General features: G+C 39.1%; 2 protein-coding genes across 5 annotated transcripts in view; both read left to right on the top strand.

Annotated features, from left to right (window-relative positions):
- The window catches only part of LOC146487481 (putative skeletal organic matrix protein 5), an 88,939-nt gene that overhangs the window by 16,275 nt on the left and 47,855 nt on the right, over positions 1 to 24,809 (top strand). The gene's annotated exons all lie outside the window — the stretch shown is intronic.
- Positions 1 to 24,809, top strand: part of LOC146487482 (putative skeletal organic matrix protein 5) — a 57,430-nt gene that overhangs the window by 4,166 nt on the left and 28,455 nt on the right. The window contains exons 1-6 of one of the 3 annotated variants that reach the window (XM_085088138.1): positions 5,307 to 5,445; positions 15,451 to 15,713; positions 16,913 to 17,027; positions 18,473 to 18,506; positions 21,803 to 21,941; positions 22,295 to 23,162. The exons of 1 other annotated variant lie outside the window; for it this stretch is intronic. In XM_085088138.1, the coding sequence (XP_084944264.1) occupies positions 5,346 to 5,445; positions 15,451 to 15,713; positions 16,913 to 17,027; positions 18,473 to 18,506; positions 21,803 to 21,941; positions 22,295 to 22,813 (1,170 nt within the window). In that variant the 5' untranslated portion in view covers positions 5,307 to 5,345 and the 3' untranslated portion in view covers positions 22,814 to 23,162. Of the gene's footprint in view, positions 1 to 5,306; positions 5,446 to 15,450; positions 15,714 to 16,912; positions 17,028 to 18,472; positions 18,507 to 21,802; positions 21,942 to 22,294; positions 23,163 to 24,809 lie in introns of those variants that run through there. One more of the 3 variants, XM_085088131.1, reaches the window with a different exon arrangement.

A 24,809-nucleotide genomic window follows, 5' to 3' on the forward strand; every position in this document is an offset into this window, starting at 1 on the left:
TTCTCTTGCATCCTTGCAGCCAAACTGTAACAAAGAAGGGTTCAACACTGCGGGTTACAATAGTGATTCCAACTTTTCTTTTTTTTGCTAATGAACAAAATGACTGCAAAACTCCTGATTCCAGAATCGGTTTTGGTACTGGCTATGGTTGGGCCAATGACGACTCCAGCCCGTGTGGAAACCAGGCTGACAAGGACATCAAAGCCATGGGTTACTTTCTCGTGCAGTAACAATCGCAAGGAACTGAAAAACTGAGCTTTGTTACAAAGGCCTTGAGCCATAAGTAAAGTATGAATCAAAGAAATGTAATCCTTTAATAAGAAATTGCTTTTTCAGTTTCAAAAACAACAAACGTAAAACAAAAACTTGCACTGCTTATGTTATTCTGTAACCAAGAAACATGGGTGTGATGTTAATTAGATTCTTTTTAGAAGAAATAAAATTGGTGATGGGACTGACGTAAGTGGTAAAAGTGTTGACAGGAAAGAGAATAAGTACATTTTTGACCCACGCAAGAAAATGTAGTTTTTGTGAGCCAACCTTCTCAACTCCACTAGCCTGCGAAATGATCCAAAATGCATTCAAATTAACTGTTCATCCTATTCTTCCCTCCAATCAACTAAACAACGAGAACTCGCTTGTTAGGGTGTCTAAGATGTTACTTTTGTTTCTTATAGACAAATCGAGCGATTAATTTCACTCTTTTCCGGCTTGATATTGGAAATTTTTTATTTGAATACTAAGTGGTGATTCTTTGAAAAAAAAAAAGGGCCTAAACTAATAGATTGAAGCATTTAAATTGATATAAAAATAGCAGCTTGTCTGTTCGCGCAAACTTCGTGTCAGCGGGGAGGGGACGGGATTTAACCTAACCAAATCCTAATGTTTGTTCAGCATTTATACGTCCTCGAACGACGGATGATTTGGTGGAGACTTTAACAGTAGATAGAGTGAGAAAAAGGGACCCAAAACTAACGCTAGGCACGCAGTTTAATTGGCTGCAATTTGTCGAGTTAATCGATCGTGTGTAGCCATTCAAAATTTAACCAAGAGCACTTTTCTGTGTTTCTGAAAAATTTCAATGTTTAAATTTTGTACAATGGAAAGTGAAGTTTAAGTGCCACTTAGCCTCCGTGACTAGCTCTAGAAAGGTTGCGCGCGCAATATATTTCCCTCTGTCCTCTCCCTTCCTAGCGTCTGCGACCCAAGCTACGTCCCAGTGACTGTACACGAATGGTGTAACAGGAAATTTTTCTCTGAATGTAGATTTCACTCACTTTAGGAAATATCCCAGCCTTTGTAACCGTCACGTAAATCACAGATGTTGAACACCTGCTCATCTTTCGAATAAGAAATGAGCTTCAGTTTGTAAATGCGCGAAACGTAATATTTTAAAATTTCTTACTGATTTGCTAAGCTAACGCATGCAATTTTTAAATTGTCTAAATACTATTGCCTGCATGTCTTATATGAAAAATTTCCTTCAACAAGAGCTCTTGAGTTCTGCCTGTAACGGTATGAGTCAAGATTGTAAAATCTCTAGAAGCAACTTTGGTGAGAAAGTTTGACCAGCTCATAGCCGCAGTGAAAGGCAATGCTCCAGAAAAACTCGGTAATTTCTGCCCGGTAATTTTCTGTCTCTTTAGTTCACTCACAAAATTATCAATTCGCTCTCCCTCTTTCTGGTTTCGCTGATTAAACACTAGTCGCTCATAAATAACATTTCTAGCCCCTTCACGTAGTTCCTTAAACTTCTTACAGACATCGTCATAACACTCATTGCTCTCTCCCGCGTTGAAAACAAAGTAAATATACTCCTCGATAGCTACTGGCCCAGCACAATGAAGTAACATGTTTACCTTTAGTTTATCTAGTTTCTCATCTTTCGCTTTCGCCAAAAGGTAAATTTCAAACTGCATCACAAACTTCCCCTAATTTTCCGATGCGTGTGCATCCGGCACGAGCGGACCAGGAGCGCGTGAATCTCTTCGGCCATTAGGACACGACTTGCCGACCGTTTCCGTACCTTCTTGCAAATCCGGCATTCACTCTCAAAAGCGCCCACGTCTGACACCATGTTGTACATCTGTCTCTAACACACTTCTAAACCTTAACTTTAAATATTCTCAAGAAAGAGACGAAGTGAAAACTGTCCGACACGTGCTCTCGCACTGAGCTCAAACATGGCCACCAAAACAGTCTGCGGGGTGGCCCGAGAAAACAGTCAGGGACCCAGAATCCCGTGGGGTCCCTAGTCAATAACATTAAAAGACCTGTAGGGTAAAAGATTAATACCAGGCAGCCTTTCACAGTCCAGTGTTTTCTGAGGTAGCAGAGGCAGCAGTCCAACCAGCGGTGGGTGTCAGGGGAAGGGTAACTGCTAGAAGTAGGTCCCTCCACTTAGTGGCCACCTTTTGAAAACTCGGCTCAGATATAGGGTCAGTGTTACAGGAATAAGGGATAAAGTGTTGCTGGTTATTTACGATCACCTTTAATCGTATACAAATTTTCTTCGTGCCGCTCCCCACTAACTGAACATCTAAAACAGCCTAATGTGCCTTAATTTTTCAACTTGATTTGTCTTGATCTAAAAGGGGTCCACGCTTTGACGCTGTAGACGTGCCTTTCTTCACCAACACAGCTACCCGAGATGTGGCGCTATATCGATGGCGACTAGGTCCTAGTTTGTGAAGGCGCGTAAGGATCATATGCCTTTTTTTTTCAATTTGATTTGTCTTGACGCTAAAGGGGTCCACGCTTTGACGTCATTTACCAGCCTTTGTTCGCCACCACAGCTAGCCGAGACGTGGCGCTATATCAATGGAGACTAGGTCCTAGTTTGTGAAGGTGCGTGAAGATCTTGGGAACTGTAAAATATGCCTCAATTTGATTTGCCTTGACGCAGAAGGGGTCTACGCCTTTGCCTTGACGCCTTATACGAGTTCACTACCAAAGGTGGGCGAGACGTCCCAAATGCGCACAATATCGAGGAAGATTGTGAAGGCTCTATGTTTGCAGAGCTTGCGGGTTGAGCTGGGTTGAAGATCTTTGACAGTTTTTTTACTCAGAATTCCTTTAACCATGGGCAAGAAACCGTAAACATATTCAGAAAGGAAGAAACAAATCTCAATGGGAAGGCTCCCGGTGGCGGAAGATGTTTCGGGCATCAAGGAATCCATCCTTTAATCCCCAGAGCTTCTAGCGGGAACATTGAGAAGCCGCAGTGCCAGGCGTATCCGTACAGTGACACTGTAAGCGTGTCTCTCTTAAATTAAAGTTGTCTTAGGAATTTTGATGCAAGGCAAGGAAACTGTATTTGGCATTGGCAACTTATGTGAGAAGTAATTGTTCACGTGACTCAATAGGTAAATACAGGAAAGCACATTTTAGAGATAAGACAAAAACTCTAGAACCTTATAGATTAAACATACGTCATAAGTACGTGAATTGTGATCATGTGGATGAGTGTAGTCCTGAAAAGGGCTGTTTGAGGTGAGATTGACTGACGTGTCGACAGCCTGAGCGGGAGTCATCTCTACAGTCAAGTAAATTGTGGATCGTCAGTAGATGGTATAAATTTCTCTAATTACGTAATTGACCTGATTGGTCAACGAAGCCGACGGAGATGTTATTGGACGTTTTTCAGTTAAGTCGTGATGTTATTGGCTGTGAAGATTACAAAAGTGATTAGCACGTTTTAAACCCTCCCTTGTAAGTCAAAAGTACGTTGGTCTATTATTAGTACTGTACAAAGACTCATTCAATCGCTGACTCTAAAAATATTTCAGTTAGCCACAAGATGGCTTGGCCAAATCATTGAAAACAGTCAATCACAATGCAAGAAGATACATATTAACAGTAATTAAATAGCTAACGATTTACATCTCTATCCAGTTGAATTAAGGGCCCTTGGCTTTTTTTACGGAAGCAATATTGTTGTCGGTAGTTATGCAATTTCCGGCTGACACCCTCCTGTTGTTCAATGTTGGGCCTTAAAACTCGTATCAAAGGCATAGATTCCTGCTTCGTTCATCATCATTTTAGTGGGGAGGTGAGGGGGGAGGGGGGAATCATGTCTAGATTTGTTCCGGGGAGGCCTCCGTCCTGAACAAGTTGGTCAGAATTGTACATAGATTCCGTTTATTATGCTTGGTACAATAGCTACCCTTCAATCTCCAAATAACCAAATGTATGTCAATTTAGTAAAAGTCTTATTGGGCTACGGAACTTTGTCTAACAGCTAGCTAAAAGATCTCTTATTAATTCTTAAAATTTACCAAACAAAACGTGCGTCATTATGGTAAATACAAAAAGCCACCTGCTAAGATGTTATATTCAGTGCTTCCGCTAACCGATTTTTCTTTTAAAGCACGTCTTTTTCCCTTTCCTCTCCTTTCTTACTTTGCAGTTTCTTAAGTCTTCAACTACATGAGAAAGTCATGGAGTCATGAAAACTCCCCAGCGTTTCTTGACCTTTGACTGCCTTCGCCCTTATTTAGGCGCCTGAGCGGAGGGAGATTGTAGACAGAGACAACAATCTTTGCATATATTAGCAGTTTTCCCTGCAAAAACGTTTTACGTAAAATCTCCATTAATTACCCTTAACAAGTGTTTATAACACAAGGTGCTAACACGGCCAAGCATTCATAATAATAATTCAACTTGAAAATAACAAGGTTAGAAATTCTTGTTTGCAGGAAGCATTCCAGTTGCCTATATAACAAGCAAGGCTGAGAAGTTGAACTTAGATCAATAATGAAACATATACATTCTATTCAGAATTATTCTTGGCAGGTTTACAGAGAAATCTTGATCAGTCTAAACTTTTTTTTGCATGTTTTAGGGCCGTGGATCACTATCTTGTCTGAACTACAGAATTTACTATAGGAAAGGCGATTATCATTCAATCGTACTAAGAATTAGTCGATAATATCAACTTCATGTCACGTAACGTAAAAATTAAACTTCAACGGCTCAGAATTTAATGGCAATCGTATTAGCAGCATTTTATGCGTTGAAGAAAATTTTAGTAGTGAGCAATAGCTAACTGCAAACTCTCCGCCTGAGGTCGTTTTGACAAGTGAAAGTCTGTACGGTTTGTAGCGTTCAATGCTATTCCAGCAGTGCATTATTGGAGCATGAAGACCTGGCACTATACAAAAACAAGTCGACTGAGCCCATCTGTCAGTCAATATCAGTTTGGCTTTTTAATTCCCTTGTTAGTGATTGCATCTATATATGCCACTCTTGTGATTGGCTAACACCTGACGTGTAAAGTGCCACAGCGCCAAGGTGGGAAGCTTTTCATCAAGGTAGCAGTTCCTTCGAATTCTCCTACGCCAACTATGCAGCGTGAAACCTTTGCTACCAAGGATTATGCTTTCATGTGTTGGATCTCATTAGCGTTGTTTCCCTCATCGCATGGACAATTCTGCACTTCGAAAGGTTGGTACTGTTCATTACGTAAGATAAAGGTAATTAAAGTCGCAATACGAGCCTAAGTTGCCCGTTCGGCCGGAGCTTAACCAAGTTTCTATAGCAAGAAGCAACTGGGAGTATTGCTACTCCACCCTGAATGGGATATCAGTCCCTTGTAGGGCTACCCCCAGCAGTATATCGCGGGTACCCATTCATACACCTGGGTGAATAGAGACAGTGTTGAACTATTTGGACGCTCCTTTTTCCTGAATACAACAAAATGAACGCAGTCCTTAAAATATCTTTATCTTTTTATGTGCATAACTCAGAATCAGGAACAGAAAGAGCAGACACTCTTCTGAAACTCCCGTAATGATTTCGCTCCTTTAGTCTCTTTGGGAAAGTTTTCCCATAACATAGTACCACTAGTACTGTACGATTAAGACTATTATATAACGGCTTTGGTAGTGCTTGGTCAGTTTCAGAATTTTTTAAATGATAATGTTTATTATAGTCGCTAACTCTTATGAAGGAATTACTCAAATTCAGGGCGAATTGTTTATTTAAGATTTTATAAATTAAGACTAATTTCAGGTGTTTGCGTTTGGCATCAAGGGTTTTCCAAGCTAAATTGGCAAGAATATCAGTTGACCGATTGTCGTATTTCGCACTAATTATCGCCATGGTTGCTTGAGATTGTATGCGTTGCAGTTTGTCCGTTAACGTCCGGTTTTGCGTAGGTGGTTGGACTAATGATTACATATTACTTCCAGTGACTGGTTCGGAAAAACGGCCTAAAACTTTTTATAACTGCGATACGACCGCTCGCCTTTTTACATATATTGTTTATATGCTTTTCAAAAGTACGTTTTTCATCAATATGAACCCCTTAGCAAGTATGCGAATCGACTCGTGGCAGTTTTATTATTTATAAGAGTATCATGCAGCTGACATAAAGTTTTATTGTTCAGTTTATAGGCCGACATAGATTTGAGAAATTGAACAACTCGCACTAGAAGTAATTGGATCTCAAAACTGCAGAAGATTGGCAATACAGTTTTTTTTTCTTTTCTACCGATTCTTTTTCCGGTCAAGATATCTCTTTCTTTGTATAAACTGAAATAAACAAGGTATGCAAACGCTCAAACAAAACCGCAAATTAGCGGGTTAGAACGGGAGCAGGCGGCTTGTCAGAATAAATGATTGGCCTAATATTTATATTCATAAATACACAGAAAGATGCTTTATTATTTTTGAATGGTTTGTTCATTTTTTTTTTTTGCTCAGTTTGAGATACCGTAAAATTTTTATTAAACATTGGCGCCTATTTATCTTTAGGCCTCAAGAAGGGGACTTGTAAGAGAGACCGTGGCTTAACGGTGAGGGTAAAAGGCGGAAAGAGTTTGCGGAATGGTATGTGGAATGGCGTGCGGAATGGCATAATTATGCGAAATACGATTTACGCGGGGAATAAATTAACTGAAGAGCGCATCCTGTTTTCGCGCCAATTATATAAGTACAGGGGTTTTTTCGATGTTGCGGACTATTAAACAACCAAACAACAGATCGAGGATTAGAAAATATACGCCTGGGATAGAACATGTCTGATCGCTGGTTAGGAAGTGAGAGTGAAGAAATCGATGAAGTTTCGCATTCAAGGAACTAAGAATAAATTAAATTTCTAGTTGACAGAAAGAGCGTGGCAGCGAGTAGCCTAGACAAAAAGCAACACCAGACTGGAGAAATAACATCAGTCCAAGGCCAAAACTATTATGTGAGAAATTTTAAATTTAAACTGGGTCATTTTATCAGACTCTTTGACCGTTACAATTTGTACAACTCGTGGGAAAAATATGTTCTACTTTTTCTCACCTTACATTTTCGTCGAGCGACGAGTACGCAAGTCACTGTTGAGCTGCTGAGCTAGCTATCTAGCTATTTAATACGGCGATTCAGGTAGCTATAGTTCAGTGACGCGTTATCGAACTAAACATATCCGTCTTTAATTAAGGTCTTTCAGTCCCAGACGTCCCAACCTAAAGAGAGATTTAAAAGCGAAAAAGCCCTAGAGCAAAGAAGCAGATGACATGTATGGTGTCTAATTATCGACACTGGTTGTTTGAAAGATTGTGAAACTATTCTTATCACAACCGCATTTTGGTCAAATTGTTTTTCATTTTCCCGCTCATGATAAATGAATCATGGAGCATACAGGGTATGAGAATTGATCTTTTACCGAGGGTTAAAAAAAAAGAAAAAAAAATGTTTATTATTTGCCCTCGGTAAGGATCAATCTTTGTCCTGAGAAGACTTCACGCTGACACGTTATTTTTGTCAACCGAAGTCGCATGGAGTAAAGTGAACATGAAATTTAATTTACTACGGATTTACTCATAGTTCCTTGAATGCGAAAACTATAAACAGTTTTCATCGCCTTCTTTACCCTCACTTCTTCCAAATCAACAATCAGACGATCAAATCCTCGAATTGTTGTTAATTTAGCAAGAGTCCGCAGCATCAAAAAAGCTGCTGCTCTTTTAGAAATTGGCGCGAAAACATGACACGCTCTTCAGTTAATTTATTTCCCTCGTAAATCGTATTTCGCATAATTATGCCATTCCGCACGCCATTCCACATACCATTCCGCAAACATTTTCCTCCTTTTACCCTCACCGGTGGCTTAATGGATGGGGAGCTTATCTTAAATCATGAATTAGACACAACCCTAAATAAGCATTTCCAAAATCATATTGCACATCTGACTGAAACATAGCACTAATGGCTTGTGGACCGCGAATTCAAAGCCTTATTTTGCAAAGACTGATGTTAACAGTATATACTCTTCTTAACAAGCTTAGTTGTTCATAAGCGTGAGCTAAATCCCATATTTTTGTAGCAGGTGAAGTCCTAATTACATGTGAATTCCTAAATACACTGAGAGATGTTTTATTATTGGTTTATGATTTTTTTCTTTTGTTTAGGAGAATGAATCCACTTTTTTTGGCCATCAGTTTGACATACATAATGAGAATTCAGCTAGACGAACTAATTTCAAAATGCACTTCACTTTGGCATTTGCCATGTAACGAACTACTCTAGGTTTCACGCCTGACTCGATACTAATTCTCATTTTTGCTCGTGGATATGCTTTAGCGTCACGAGTGATAGAGGCGTTCGGTATGCAAATGAATCACTCACTCCCGTGTAACCGGAAGTGGAATAATAGCCATCCCACGTCTGAAAGAAGCGACAGCCGGAAATACCTCTGCGATTGCAGGTTAGATTTCTGGGGGTTTTTTTTAGTGCTTTGAACGTACTCTCGCTGCATTCTTCATCATTAGAAGCAAATGTCTGACGAACTGACAAAATGGTGTTCTTCGAAGGTGAAGCATAAGATTCTCAACAAATGCGCATTGATACAATTAAGAGCGACTGTGCAGCGCCTCCACTCACCGAGGCGTAAATCTTGATGTCGGAAATACGTCTGCGATCGCAGGTTAGATTTCTGTGGGTTTTTTCTTAGTGCTTTGAACGTCCTCTCGCTGCATTCTTCATCATTAGAAGCAAATGTCTGACGAACTGACAAAATGGTGTTCAGGAGGGGGCTGGCAGCTACCTTTGATCTTGCCGCTTTTCGGAAATAGATGATCGCCCCAGTAAAGAAATCTGTCAATCATTCGAAAACCGTAACGAGCATGCGCGAAATGCGAAGGATTCATGTGCTATTTTGTCCGTGGCGACTCGACGGTGGAAAACGCAGTCGTATTTAGTTATTGTTTATTTACTGTTAGCATGTTTTTTTGCGGTAGTACGAAGTTTGAACACTATGATTAATCAAGACCGCTGGAATGAGGTGCCAGCTTTGTTTTAGGTTAGTAGAGCCGTCAGCATTGAAATTGCGAGCGACATGTTCTCAGCTGAGCTAAGATTTTACCAGCGAGTGTATGTGGTGAAAAATATGATTTGTAATGTAGCGAACGATTATGGTTTTCGTCGTCTCAGGAAGATATTGTACGTCGACAAAATAGTAGATTTCAATTTCGATTCTTGTTCAGTTCTGAAGAAACTAGAAGCCACCACGCAGTGTTTCACGACTGTCATCGCGAAAGCCCAGAATGTAAGCTTATTTCTCAAGATCGGCTTGGAACTTTAATGTAAACTTATTAAAAGTATTTGTCCCACATTTTATGCGTATTAACTGTTGAAAGCGTAGTTACGAATGAAACAACATGTCTATTTTATGGAATTCTCCCTCTGTTTAAATGTTGCGAGACGACAGTTATTCCTGTAAGTTTAATTTTGATGCACAAATGGTTTAAATGCATACACAAGGAAAACGGCTTGAGTCCTTAAGAAATTTTTAGGTAAGAAAATTTTGCAACTGGAAAGGAAAGCTTATAAAGATCTCAGAAGATTGCTTAACATTGTTGTGAATAGAGCTACCAGGTTTGTATGAGCGGATGCAGGGGTGTTTGTCTCTTGTCTGTACAGGGAGATTAAGTTACGTGAAAAGACATTCAGGTCCTTATTCTCTTGTGCAAAAAATTGGGAAGTTGAGTTCAGTAGTACGGGGTGAACAATGTACTGATACACTGAGATCCTGCAGAAACCACATGCATGTGCAGAAACCTTGGAAGGTACACGTAAATATTATTGTTTTACCTGTCACCCTTACAGATGTCCATGACCACCTGTATCGGTATGGTGGTTTTCCCCCATTGGTGGATGTCAAAATTGGGCTACTGGGAATTCACCCTAAAGCCCAACTGCAAGGGAGATACAGAAACAAATAGATTCCGGGATGGCAAATCAACCATGGTTCCTCTATGTATATGCAACAGCCATTTCGAAGAAGACAAATCTAAATTATCACCCCTTGATTACTGAAATGTTTGTAGCAACTCGAGGATTAACCCAGCTGACCACATTACTCTGCAGTATAATTATGTCATCAGTACATGAAAATATACATCAGAACTGTAACATATTGCGATATTGTTTAATTGGTACATATTGTGTAACATAGTCAAGTGCAATTAGCATATTGTAAATTATGCAATTACTGCACATTTTCACACACTTGCACAGTGTAATGACTGGCTGGAGTATTGCTGTTTAGCACCCTGCCTCTTTTATGTTTCAGTTCTCACCCCAGAGGTATGATAGACAAAATCTAAAATAATGAAAGATAACTTCACCTCTTTCTTTAAAATGATGAGATTTATTACCAAGCACACATACTAAATTCAAAAGTCAATATTTGTGGCTCACTTCGAAAAGTTGAAGAGCAAAGCGCTGCTTACATCACCTCTCAACTTTTCACCATTTAGAAGAGATTGAAAAAGAAAAATCTGTTGTTGAGAGTATGATAGTAACATTATAACTTAAGCAAAACAGAAAATTAGATCACCAGAACCTCCAGTTTGTTGACTCCCAGTATGTAGTTGCTGTAAAGGGAGGAAATTCTACAGTGTACATAAATGAAAAAATAGGGAAGGTAACGATAAAGTGGAATGGAGGAAGTCTTACTATCTCTCTCGAGTGTCAATTTCTACAGGAGCAGGTCTAGCCTTGTGAACTATGTGTCAGGTCTAACTAGTACTGATCCTCTCCGGGGTCAGCTAGTCGTTGGTTGCAGCCGTTTTTCGCTGCAGAATACCAAACTTCAGGTAAAAAAGCGACCGAAACCTTCCTGTGATGTTTGGACGTCGAATAGCCAAATTGTTTCCGAATCCGCACAGACGCGCTTTCACATAAAATCGCCGCCATGTTTGTTTATCAAAAAATCAGTACTTAGTCTCGCTCGGCCAAATTTCTTAACTGGGGCGATCATGCAAACTCGGATCCAGGCCTCGCTGCTGGCCCCCACCTGACTTCGAAGGAGAAGCATAAGATTCTCAACAAATGCACATTAATACAATTAAGAGCGATTGTGCACCGCCTCCACTCACCGAGGCGTAAATCTTGATGTCGAAGTCGAATTGACGGTAGGTGAGAAGACAGAAGTTTGTGACCTTTCATGTATTGTTGAATTATCCGTTGAATTTTCTTTTACTACAAGCACATACGAATAATTCCGCTACGCTCAAGCGTCGGGCTACGGAAATATAAAAATGTTGACCATTGTTATGAGCGATGTAATTACCACTTTCTGCTTCATTTTCCCGTAAAGAAGCCTCACTTAAAGAAATAAGAAAGACATTTGAGCATCACAGTTGCCTTTCAACACCGTTTAGGAATACGTGTACCATTAATATCGGTGAAACAAATTTGCATATCCATGGTTTACGGTAAACCAAGAGGTAAACTGAATTGCGCGTCTCCGATGTTTTCATTTAGTTTGGCAGATTTTCCTTCAAATCAGAGAATCTAAACCTTCTTTGGCTTTAAGTGAACTCGCCGTTTTCCAGAGCCGTAAGCTATCCGTTCGGTACCTGTCCGTTGCTTTAAGGATTACTTTTATCTTACTCAGCGAAATCATGCGTTTATTGCATCGAAATCGCTTTCGGTAAGTTATGCAAGTACGACTGAGGGACACGAGCATGTGAATGTCAATGTGCATATTTTCATCTGGTGAAGTCACAGTTTAACTTTTCAATTCATGAGTATTTTCCCGTCATGAATTTATTTATTTTCAGCGAGTTTTACAAAACGGGGCAAGTTTTTAATAAACTAATATCATTCAGAAAGTATTCTGTTGCTGCTTTAAAATGACCAAGATATAAAAATTAAATGCTACAGTTGTCGGAAAGCTATTTACATGTAAGGAAAATAATTTGAATATCCTTCACAAATAAGGCCTTGTGCCTTGTGTGATCGAGACCTGAAACGCAAAATCTTCAAACTCAAACCGATCCATTCGACCAAAAATATCCGAAAATTCTGGTACAAAATCAAAATGGAACGGCAATTTTCAAAAAAAGTCAGCTCGTTACGAAACCTTTTGGCATTTCATTTCGATCAGACACTCGGCTCTAGCTACTCCAGCAGTGATCGACATTATTTGCAAATGAAATGTGTTTCCGTCTTACTCCACCCCAGATGCTTTAGAATTCTTTCCTCAAGGTGTTTGCTTTGATAAGAAGAAAACATTGCCCCTTCCATTGATCAGTCGTTGGGTAAGTCAAAAACAAAGAATTAAGTGAAAATATAGTTGATGGAAAGTTCTGTTTCCTAAAACTGTAAAAATACTCCATCGATATCGTGGAAGAACAGAATCATCCATCGAGGACGATTACCAGCCCTTTGAGGTTGAACGAAGTAATATCAAAGAATAATAAGCACCAGGCACAGAGTGATGTCTCGCCCTCAGATTTCTAGATCACGCCATCTCGCACTCGGATTTTTGATGCGCCACGTTTGAAAAACTAGCTTAAGTCTCAGCCTCGGATTTTGAACGAGAGTCTCGGCGAGCCTCGAATTTTTCCACGATACCCTCTCTGGAAATATGTTCCTTAGGTCACCCCGCTCCCCACTGAAAAATAAGGCAAACTGACCACCTTCCCCCCTGTAAAATCAAATCCCTCCAGTGAGGGGGTAAGGGAGGTGTGGATATTTTTTGGTACTACACATTCTGTTTACCGTAATCCAGCCCTCAAAGTAAAACTGCTTACCCTTAAATCTGGTCATATAGGTCAAAGAAATCATTCCACCAGTATTAAAAGTATTTTATTAGGTGAGGGACTGGGGACATCCACCCTAAGGACAAATTTGAAGGTAGGAGGCAGCCACAAACAGTGCTGCATGACATTTGAATCCTCAAAACCAAAAAAAGAAATGGTGACGCCTCCCCCAAGGACATAACCAAAATGTGCCTTCCTTGTTTAATTCCTCCTTTTTTGTGAGGCTAACTCAAGTCTAAGGGACGGACCATTAGAAAAGTGATGATGGGGAAAATACAAAAAAAAAAATTTCGTGCAAGCCAAAATGCCCGAAAAAAAAATTCTTGCAAGCCGAGACGGAAGAAAAAAAATTATTGCAGAAGGAGATTAAGGAATTATTATAGAAAATACCTTTTAGTGTTTTAATGACAGAAAATTTCTTCCAGAATGCCCCAAAATGGCCTTTTTAATGTTTTGAAAATCTAAATTTTTTTGTGGAAGTTTGTTTTGCATGAACAACAAACCAACCCCACATTTTGTGTCATGGCTGGAATTTACCCTTACTACAACTCAGTATTTTGTTTTGTGTTTGTAACTGGTAGTAAACCCAATGATCACGAGCAATAGGTCAATTAGTTTTGAAGAAAAACGATATTGTCAGTAAAACGCTTCCAGCATATCAGCTTATCCATAAAGCGCTTTGTAGTTTTATTCGTTGGGGTGCACCCAACAGAGTGCTTTATCGTTACAAAATTTAAAAAAACTGAGTCATTTTCAAGAAGTCCTGTTAAACGCTTGTAGGAGCATCTAGATTGAAGGGCAAGTGTTCACTTTATTCACCCCGAAATGCTCTGTGGCTCATTGCCAATACCACAAAGTGCTCTGTAGGCAAATTAAAACCGCACAAAGTGCTTTTATGATCTGGTGATCGAAAGTACCTTGTATCTTGGCGGGCACTGTAGAGGCGCGGTGATGGTCAATGGAGTTTGGCATCATTATGATGGACTGTGGGAGGGGAACACAAGAGGGAAGGGACTGCAAAAATGTACAGGGAAACCATGCACCCCACAAGGCTTCCTCCTTTCACACTGCGTTTATATCTATGAGAAGCTTTTGCAGTAAATGTATCCTTTAAGTATGTTTAGTAAAAGTACAGTGTGTATGAGAAAGGCACACGTGGAAAGAATTGAATAGTTTCATTCATCAGCGTCATGTTATAACGAAAGTGTTAAAGAGACAAATTCTAGTAATAGTAGCACCAACACATAAATGAAACATTCTACAAAAATATATTTAAAAGAAGCAAGATCATACATATAAGTCTGATCATATACAAAAACATATGATTTGCATTTTAACCATTGTGATATAAAGTAAGAATCAACATTTCGCTGCGCTAATGATACTCTATCGTGTAGAAAATGAAAGGGGACCGTGTCTGTAGTAAAAGAGTATCCATGTAATATTAAGCAAAAACATTAACAATCCCACCATGAATTTGACTTTTAAATTTTAAGTAAATTGAGATTATATACTACTTGAAGTGTTTGTTATGAAATATTTCATAAGATTTCTAGGCGCCAACAGTTTTGAAAAATTTTGAATCAGTTGTTATTAAAATGTGTTAAAAAGTAAACAATCAATAAACAGACAGTACATGAAATTTGATTTAAATTATTTTAAAATGATGACCAGTCTTTTATTTAAGTATGAGGCTGATTTTATTACCAGCACTAGATACTACTTAGACACTAATTTCGTTGTTTTTGTTTAGTTTTGACCATTATGCTGTAATTTTTAGATATTATCTCAGGGGTTAAAGGTAATCATTCCAAGCCCACAAAGTACAACGTTTTTTAAAAATCCTTTATTTAAAGTTTTTTTTTTTTTTTTTTTTTTTTTTTCTGGAAAACAACAACAACAACAACAACAACAAAAAAAATTCATGCAAAGGGTATCAACCGAAAAAAAAATTCCTGCAAACTGAAAATCCCCCCCCCCCCCCATTACTTTTCTAATGGTCTGTCCCTAAGTGGAAATGTGCTGCCCAGGCTGTGAAACCTTGACCCTGTTTATGACAAAAATATCTGTCTTCTCTCTCTTAACCCTGTTTGTGACATGAATTAATTTTTCGAAAAAGAAAAAATATATAAATTTCTTACATTGCTCATCCGTTTTTACAATTTGTAGATAGTCAGAGTAAAATAGGTGCACTCCTTCCCCCCCCCCCCCCACCCACCCTCCATGGGGGACAAACGAGTGAAGAGCTCCATTAGCGTCTCCGCCATTACATTAACGTCACTATTAAATTTCAAAGACCATTCCAAACTATTATAAATTTAAGCCACCTTTTAGTTAAACCCATGGCATCAACGGTCACTTCCATCGCCATATCCACGAGTTAACGATAGTGTCACTTTCATTTCCTTAGACGACTGTCGCCAAATTGAATTTAAGCCTGCACATACATTAGATGGTAAACGCCTCAAAGGCCACATGATTCGCACCGATGACGTCATGGATAGCGATTTCTGTGAAACATTATGCTACATGGAGCCCAACTGCGTTAGTTACAACTTGAAGAAAACGCCCCGCGTAAATGGCAAATTTGGCTGCGAGCTGAATAATTCAACCTTTGAAGGGCAAAAGAACAAACTGGAGCCAAATACAGACTATATTTACCGCGGAGCAAAGGTAGAAATAGGTACTTGTAATAAATTGAAAATTGATAAAATGTTTGATGAGAGAACTTGTGAAAGTTGAAAAAAAAGAAACATCAAAATAAAAGACAGGAACTCAGAGGTCTGGTTCACACGAGTAGCGCAAACGCAAGCAAGCATGCCTGTGAACTACGCCAACGCAAATACAAACGCAAGCTTAAGCGCCAAAGCAAGAAATGGAAAATATATCGTTTCCTTGGGCTTGCATTTGGGCTTGCGTTTGCATTTCACACGTGTGATCCGGGGCAAGGCAAATGCAAGCGCAAACGCAAGATGAAACATATAGTCGTTCCATATATCTGTACGGCTGCTGACGTTCAAACCAAGATGGCGTCCTCCTCTGCCAGTTTTAAAATCGTTCCCAGAGTCCTCGCTTCCTGAATGCTGGTCTATGGTGACGATAACTCTTGGAACAAGATTGCCGCTACTTGGGATACTGCAATGCGCGTGCTTATCTCATTCTGCTTGCGTTTGCGTTCGATGCTTGAACGTCACTTGCGCTTGCGTTTGCGTCGTACGTGTGAACCAGCCTAAAGCGAGGAGGGAACTCTTAGATAAACTCAGTCTCAATAAACGAGATTTCCTTTGAAATCATACAAATCATGGTTAAATCGAGTAGGAGTATTTTTGGCCTATCAGTATTATCAGTATTCCGTAAAAATGTTAGCAGTATAACGGATATCTTTACGAAACTGCAATAACAATAAAGAATTGTTAGTGGTTCCCAAGTACAATCTTGAAACTTATGCAAAGCGCGTTTTTTCAGTCTTTGTACCCACGCTTTGGAATAATCTTGGAATAAGCGTTATTGGTTAACTAGTAGAAATAGCGCTATAGAAATCAATATTATTATATTATTAACCAATATTAATATTATTAATATATTATTAATATTATATTATTATTATTATTATTATTATTATTATTATTATTATTATTATTATTACCGTTATTTTCAACCCATAACGCAAGGTCCGTAAAAGTACTCCCACACATGCGCACTGGCTGCTAATCAATAATAAATAACTATAATTTCTAATGACACACAAGACGTGTTCAGACCAGTGATCTTATTGGAAACTTGGATTATCATTTTGCAGCGAGTTTTGAGATATTGAGTAATTGTTATGTGTGTCATTTTTCATTTAATATTTGCCGGTCTGTTTGTCTTAGAAAGCATGTTTGAAGAAGTCTTGCGAGAACAATGCTACCTGTCAAACCGGTTTTACAGACAAAGGATACCGCTGTATGTGCACCACTGGATTCACGGGTTCTCTCTGTGAGACTGGTATGACTAGTTTCTTAGCTGCCAGTACTGATTATCCTGTCTGATTTAAAATACTTAGCTTCGACGTCAAGTACGCGCACGCTACGTGACTTCGGTGTAACATACTAACATCTGGGTATTCTTCACCATGAATAGTAGCCTGAGTATAAGGCTTTTCGGGGAGGGGGGGGGGGGGGTGGGGGGAGGGAGGGAAAAAAGAGAGGAAGGGGAAAAGTTCTTTATTCGTATATAACTATTCTTTCCTCCTCCTCCCCTTCCCCCCTCCCGTCTTCTCCCTCTGCACTTCTCCCTCCCCTTAGGAAAGCCTGATACTCAGGTTACATTAATAATGGAACTTACCCAAGAACACCCTTATCATTTTTTTTATGAATTTTATTCAGCACGATAAGAACGCATTACTGTCACATACAAAACTTGCACATACTTACTATTTGATTAAACTATTTACATGCCTTATAATAAACAGTCGTAGAGTAAACTGGCTTTATACTGTATGGTTAAAATCCTGCAGGCAAAAAAGCCACATATTCGACTTCTTCATTCTCCTTGGCAAACGACGTATATTTTAAAATCAGTCTGAGCAAAAAAAAAAAAACTAACCTTGTTCGGTTGTTTTTTTTTTTATTTTGTCGAGAACAAGACCACTGTGTAAAGAAACATACTAAACTTCCATGGGTCTAATGAACAAATTCCTTTTGCTATGGAAACCTCTCCTCTATTTATTATAAATTTTAGATATCAACGAGTGTAAAACTGGAACACACAAATGCAGTGCCGTAGCTGTGTGCAAGAATACTAACGGATCATACAACTGTACGTGTAAGCCGGGATATTACGGAAATGGACGAGATTGTGAACCAGGTGACGTTTTGGTTTGCTTTTGTTTGACGTTTTCCTTTCCTTAAGGAGGTCTCTGTCTGGAGTTATTTCTTTTCTCATATAACACAATGTCGATAGAAGTCAAATGCATGTTTTGTCTCGTTTGCTTTTCTTATTTCTGGTACAGAAAGTAAGGAACTCCGAGATAGTTTGCTAAAAGGCAGTACAAGAAGATTATGCATGATAATGATGCTCATTGCAATAGCAAAGGAATCAGTATTCTCTTAATTGATGACTTGTCTAGGCCCATGTATCTTTTGAATTTACTGTTGTCTTTCTAGCTTTTCCTTTTCTTTTGCCCTTACAGCCGTTTCCTCAGGGACAGCTAAAACAATTATTTGGAACGCTTGCTCAAACTCGTTCGCAGCCAACAAAATCAGGTCTCCTTGCTCCAATCTCATTATAGCCTTACTTTTTCCTTGTTAGCAAAGACATTTTTTCTTCAAGGCTTTTAGAAAACCCCCTTTAAACTACACACCAATACTTTGAATTTAAGGGACAGTTGTGGACGTGTTGTGCGTTCTTTTTTTATTTGTTTAATATCCTTTTCTTTCATCTTCATGTAGTCCCGACATGCAAGGATATTTATAACAAAAATATGTAAGTATGAAGACCTCCAAAACTCAAGGATATACCTTAACTATTTACTTTTGTGTTTTGTTCTGCTTTGTTCTTGTTATCATCATCATCATCATCATCATCATCATCATCATCATCATCATCATCATCATTATTATTATTATTATTATTATTATTATTATTATTATTTTGTGAGCTTTGCTTGAGGAGGTGACAGTCTTTGGCCGTAGAAAGTAGGTCTTAGGGATGATTTCTATTCGGGAAGCGTGAAATTTTCAGGAATTTTTTGACCCAGCCAAAGATATGAGGTGGAAAAGAGTGTTAACCCTCCCTTTTTCAAATCTTGATTTCAACATCTGCGACTTAAAGTAATATGGCGAAATACAAGCAAGATTCGGCAAGAGTTTTCTCTTCATAAAGCGTGAGTTTGAAAAGCTATTCGTCCTGTATCGTTGTTAGGCCAGTGATCGATTAGTCGAGAAGTGCGATTTTAAGGGGTTTTTCCGCTCGCGGGTGTCATAAATAATTTCCTGCAGATGTTCGATCGCCATGATTCTAATTCACGTGCAGCATGAATCTAGTGTGAAGATGAAAAATCAATTTGAAACGCTGTCTTCCTCTGATTTTAAGCCGATTCTGTTGTAGAAAGCTAGACTTGAGTGCTAAAAGACCGGGTCTTGGGTGAGATTTTAGATGCGTTGGCGCGGTTAACTATTGCTAAATTTTAACACATTTTGTAGTTTTGTAATTCACAGGTTATGTTTCATTTCATGCCGATATCAGTATCATGTCTAATTCCAGAGAAAAGCCCCTTTCTTTTTTCCCTCCCATACTATTCCCTGACCTCGCTTAAATTTTTGTGATAAACCCTAATTAAAGTCTTATTAATGACTAGCATATTCCTTCAGCCTAGTAGATCTCAAAATGTGCCCGCTTTCAATTGTATCCGTTCTTGAATTTTTGCATAATTGTGAAAATCTCTTTTCTGACATTCCCCTTTCAGCCAACCGATATTATTTCATTATAAATTACTCAAGCTATAAACATGAATTGAAAAGGCCCAGACCTGTCATAATGGTCAGTCACAGTTTCGCATCATTGTACATTTTAACGATTAATGCCGCTAACTTCAGCTTCCTAGTTCACTACTTCGAGTACCGCTACACGAGGCTTGTCACGCGGCAATGCAATGCAGTGACGCTTAAAATTTAAAAATCTTCCTTGCCTGTACATCCACTCCAAAGTGGTATTCAGCGTATTTAACTAACGGCAAGGTAATTTTGAAATACAAGTCCAAACCCATGTTAAAAATCGGCTGCTTTTTATCAGGTTAAGCTTATTCGCGAGTCCCTTCTTGATTTCCTAAACATATCGTGTCCAGTTGAGTTGTTATCCACTGTCACTCCTCAACGTTTTGAATTAAGGGGGAAGTGCGTTCTAGAGGACCTGTAAAGCTATGCCGTTGTGATAACTAGCTAGCTAGTCCCCCACCCCAAGGAGAGCGAAGCCATAGTTATCACAACGACAAAACTTTGCTGGTCAAGTTCTCTGAACGCACTGTCCTTTACAAGACGTTTATGCGTGTTATAGTGAGTTGTATCTGCACCGTGTACCGAGCTCCTCAAGCGCTCTGCTAAGAAGAGCTGTGACCTCATCCACAGAACTCCTTGAACAAAACAATTCTGCGGGTATCATCTGCGGACATCTACGTCTATCCTGAGATAACAACATTGGGTTAGTTGCTCTGGCACAATTTTGTGAAAAGATTTGGGGAGAGAACAACACCTTGCGGGATGTAAGAGGTGACGTTGGAACCGTATCAAACTTCACACAGTTGACTACCGTGTTTTGCTTTCTCTTTGTTAGGTAGTCTGTCAGCCAAGCTAGCTCAAAGACACTAGGCATTGACATTAATATCGGCAAGGAAACAATTTTAGCGAGGGATATTATGTTGTTTTATAAAGGCAGAGAGGCTCATACTGATATTGCCAGATTTTAAAGGCATCTGCTTTGGCCAAACCCATTAACAATTGAGAAGTATACACTTGACAAAGTTTTAATTTTTGCTATTAAGCCAGAGTTTCACACTTTCAGCATCTTTAGTAGAAAATCAGGAGGGGAAAGGGGAAACGGGAGGGGGCACAATACTTAACAATTATTCCACTAGAGCCTTTGGGATATGAGATGATCAGATAGTCATAGAGGCGCGTAGCGCCGAGCTGGCTACATATCATTTCTTATCCAACAAGCGTGAGTGAAATAATTGTTTTATTAAAAACAATCAAGAAATATTCAGTGCTAGATCGTGTCGATTTCGTTTTGCAAGTTTTAACTGTTTAAACAGCGCAAGGCCCTGTAAGAAAAAAAGGAAGTACTTATTTTCTCGATTAAACGCCCCCGGCGTTTATTTAAAATTCGGCCATTTTGACCTGGCGTTTTTTCGAGCCAGCGTTTAATCGGGGGTCCGGCGTTTATTAATGAAGTTCGATTTTCAGCCATTTTTGCAGGTTGATTTATTATCACCGATCCTTGGAAACCTAGGGGTAGTTTGTCAGTGCTAGACAATTTTTCCCAGGATTATCCAAAGTTACAGTATTATGGTACCGTACATACGGCACGTGTACCATGTTGCAATCAAGATTTGTATCACTAACAAACAGCACATAAACAATATATGAATGATGTAGGAGCAAGTAAATGATATGAAAGCAGAGTTTTAAGTTTATAACCGGTAATGTCGCCAAGGTCCGCCTCGCTTGTGTCAGCCAATGTGTGCAAATTTCTTAAGTTTTAATTACATGCTCATAAACGCCGGGAACCTGATCAAACGCCGGGGCCCCGATTAAATGCACCTGGCGTTTATTTAAAAATCGGCGGTTTTGACCCGGCGTTTATACGAAGCCGGGGTTTAATCGGGGTCCGGCCTTTAATCGAGAAAATACGGTAGTCTTAATATGAAGTGAGAAAACGTAACAACACATAAGGAGTTAGGTGGATGGGTGTGTGATTTGGCATGCAATGGGGTTCATATTTAATTTTTCGTCTACGGTAGCGAGGTAAAGCCCTATTGTTCACCACCTTTCTCCTAACCTAACCCCCTCCTCCCCTACCACTCCTGTTAATTATTGCACAGTCCCTATAAAAGAAGACAGAAAAAACTCTATTCAGTATCGTATAGAATGTTTCCAGTAAAGATCGTTATTCAATGTAAAAGTATTCTTATGTTTTTCTTAGGACTGAAGTTAAGGGGAGAAACGAATAAAAAATATATGTAGCATTACCAAGTTTGTTATTATTATTCTTTTTTTAATATCAAGGACCTCCCAAGATAACAAAGCCTATTTACTCCAAATGCCCTCTGGAAAAGTTCCTGTGTACTGTCACATGTCAAGCCATGGGCTTGGAGCGTGTGGAGGAGGCGGATGGACGCTGGTCATGAAAACGGATGGCAATAAGGTATCACATGACAACCAACTGTTTGATGTATGTAGGAATATGGACATTAGTCTTTATATACGAATTAAGAAGGTCACGAATACGTTCTTTGTACCTTTAATTACGAGTTCTATGAGATATTTGGATCGCTTAGTTTAACATTTTCATCCGCACTCCGGAAATCGTTCAAAATGTGCTTTCTCAAGATCCTTAAAAAACGTTAATGAAGGTCATAAAGTGATTCGAGAAACTCCGAATTCTTTCAAGGCAGATTTATCAAAGTACGCTTTCGGCTATTATTTTTTAAAGGTGGATATGTGAATGTGGATAACGTATTGTAATTTTCCTACATGTTTTCCTTTATTTTCACCAAGCCAACGTTTCACTTCAATTCTAAACTCTGGAGCAAACGGGACGACTTCAACCTTACAGGAGGAAAGACCTTGTTTGACAAACATGAGACAAAGCTACCAACCTACTGGAACACATCCTTCACCAAGATATGTCTCGGCATGAAGATCGGAGATGAGACAAGATTCATCGTCCTCTCCAAGCGCGCTAACTCCCTGTACTCACTGATCGCCGATGGTAATTACAGCGCCACCTCACTGGGACGTAACACGTGGAAGTCGTTGATTGGATCTTCAGCCTCTCTGCAGCCCAACTGTAACAAGGAAGGGTTTAACTGTATGTCTGACAGAAGTAACGAAGGCAAAGCAAGAATCGGTATCCTTAGTAACAACGAATACGACTGTGCAACTTGTGACTCCAGAATCGGGTTTGGTACTGGAGGAAAACACGACGACTCCAACACGTGTGGAAACGAGGCCACACGTGGAGGAGATAACGGAGACAAGCACATCAAAGCCATGGGTTACATTCTAGTGCAGTGATAGCTGCAAGGAACTGAAAAACTGAACTTTGTCACTAAGGCCATAAGCCATAAGTAAACTATAGAGTGTTTTCATTCACGTGACTACCGGCCAGTAACCAATAGGTTTACTGAAACAAAAGAAAGTATTTGCATAAAAATTGAGTTCAATTCCCAGAGGTTTAGTTTGGGACACCAACATGGCCGCTATTTCTTTGTTTCGGGACACCAGCATGGCCGCCGTGACGTCATGTGAAAACACTCCATAGAACAATGAGTGAATGTATAAATCCTTCGATCAGTAAATTAAAGTTTTGTCTTTCAAAAAGAGCGAAAACGCAACACATAAAATCTTTACTGGTTATGTTATTCTGAACTCCACCAAGAAACATGTATGTAGTTTTATATAACTAGTATCTTTATGTAATAAATAAAATTGGCGATGGGACTGACGTGAGTGGTAAGAGTGTTGAAAGAAAAGAGAATAACAAGGAATATTTTATTTATTTATTTATTTATTTATTTATTTATTCATTCATTCATTCATTCATTCATTTATTTATTTATTTATTTATTTATTTATTTATTTATTTATTTATTTATTTATTTATTTATCTATCTATTTATTTATTTTTTAAGCAAAGAAAAAAAATTCACTTTTTGGTGAGCGATTCTTCCTAACTCCACTGTCCTACTCCGCAATGCACTCAAATTAATTGTCCATCTAAATTCCTTTCTCACGGAAACGATCTTAAGAGCGAGCTGTGAATTCGCTTTTTGGGTGTCTACGATGTTACTTTTGTTTCTTAATCGATAATGAAGACTATTCCACCTAAGGGACTTTCCTCTATCAACATAAGACCCGCAGCTTAACTAATTGCTTTCTTTTTGCTCGTTTTCTTTCAGACATTTTGCTCGTTGTTGAACATTTTACATTTGGGTGGCTAAATTCCCCACCTCCCACCCCCTCCCTTATCCCCGAATTTTGGATAAACTGGTAACCTGGTATTTTTTTTTATGTTTTACCAGGAGGCTCCTGGTTTTACTGATTCAACATGATCACCCAGAGTTAACCACCAGGTGGTTTGTCAGAAACGTTTTGTTCTCTATCGGAATTGCATGCATTTATTCCTCACCCTTATTTCAGCTTGCTCTTTCCTCGATATTTCCTGAGCGGTGGGCTTAGGAATTTTGATGCATGATAAGGAAACTGGATTTGACGTTGTTGTTATTATGGTAAATACAAAAAGCCACCTGCTAAGATCTTAGATTCAGTGCTTCCGGTAACAATTTCATTTCAAGCACGTCTTTTTCTTTTTCCTTCCCTTCTACGGAAAAGTCATGGAGTCGTTATAACTCTTCAGTGTTTCTTGACCTTTGACTGCCTTCGCCCTTATTTAGGCACCTGGGGCCCCTTTCTCGAAAGTCCCATTAACTTACCGGGCCCGATAAGTATATTTTTAAATGTATTTTCGCTGATTAGAGAGTAATTACAGACATATATGGTACTTGGCCAATGTTTTCACAGAATTATAAGATTTTAAAATTTAGTATTCAAAGTGAACAAAAACTGACTTCCGTTAAGAAACATTTATCACCAAAGACACTTATCGAGCCCGGTAAGTTAGCAGGATTTTCGAGAAACGAGCCCCAGAGGGGAGGGAAATTGTAGACAAGAGACAACCACCTTTGCGTATATTAGCAGTTTTCCATGCATAAATGTTTACGAAAAATCTCTATTAATTACCCTTGACAAGTGTTTATAACAAGAGGTGCTAACGGGGCCAAGCATTCAGATATTAAAAAAATATAATTCAACTTGAAAATAACGTGGTTAAAAATTCTTAGTTGCAGAAGCATTCCGGTTGGCTATAACAGGCATGGCTGAGGAGTTGAACTCAGATCAACAATGAAACAAATACATTTTATTCATAATTGTTGTCGGCAGGTCGAATCTTGATCAAAACTAATCTTCCGCATCTTTTAGGGCCGTGGATCACGAGCTCATCTGTCATTCA

This window comes from Pavona decussata, unplaced genomic scaffold (assembly GCF_977016875.1).
Source record: "Pavona decussata unplaced genomic scaffold, jaPavDecu1.1 SCAFFOLD_16, whole genome shotgun sequence".
NCBI classification, from domain to species: Eukaryota; Metazoa; Cnidaria; class Anthozoa; order Scleractinia; family Agariciidae; genus Pavona; species Pavona decussata.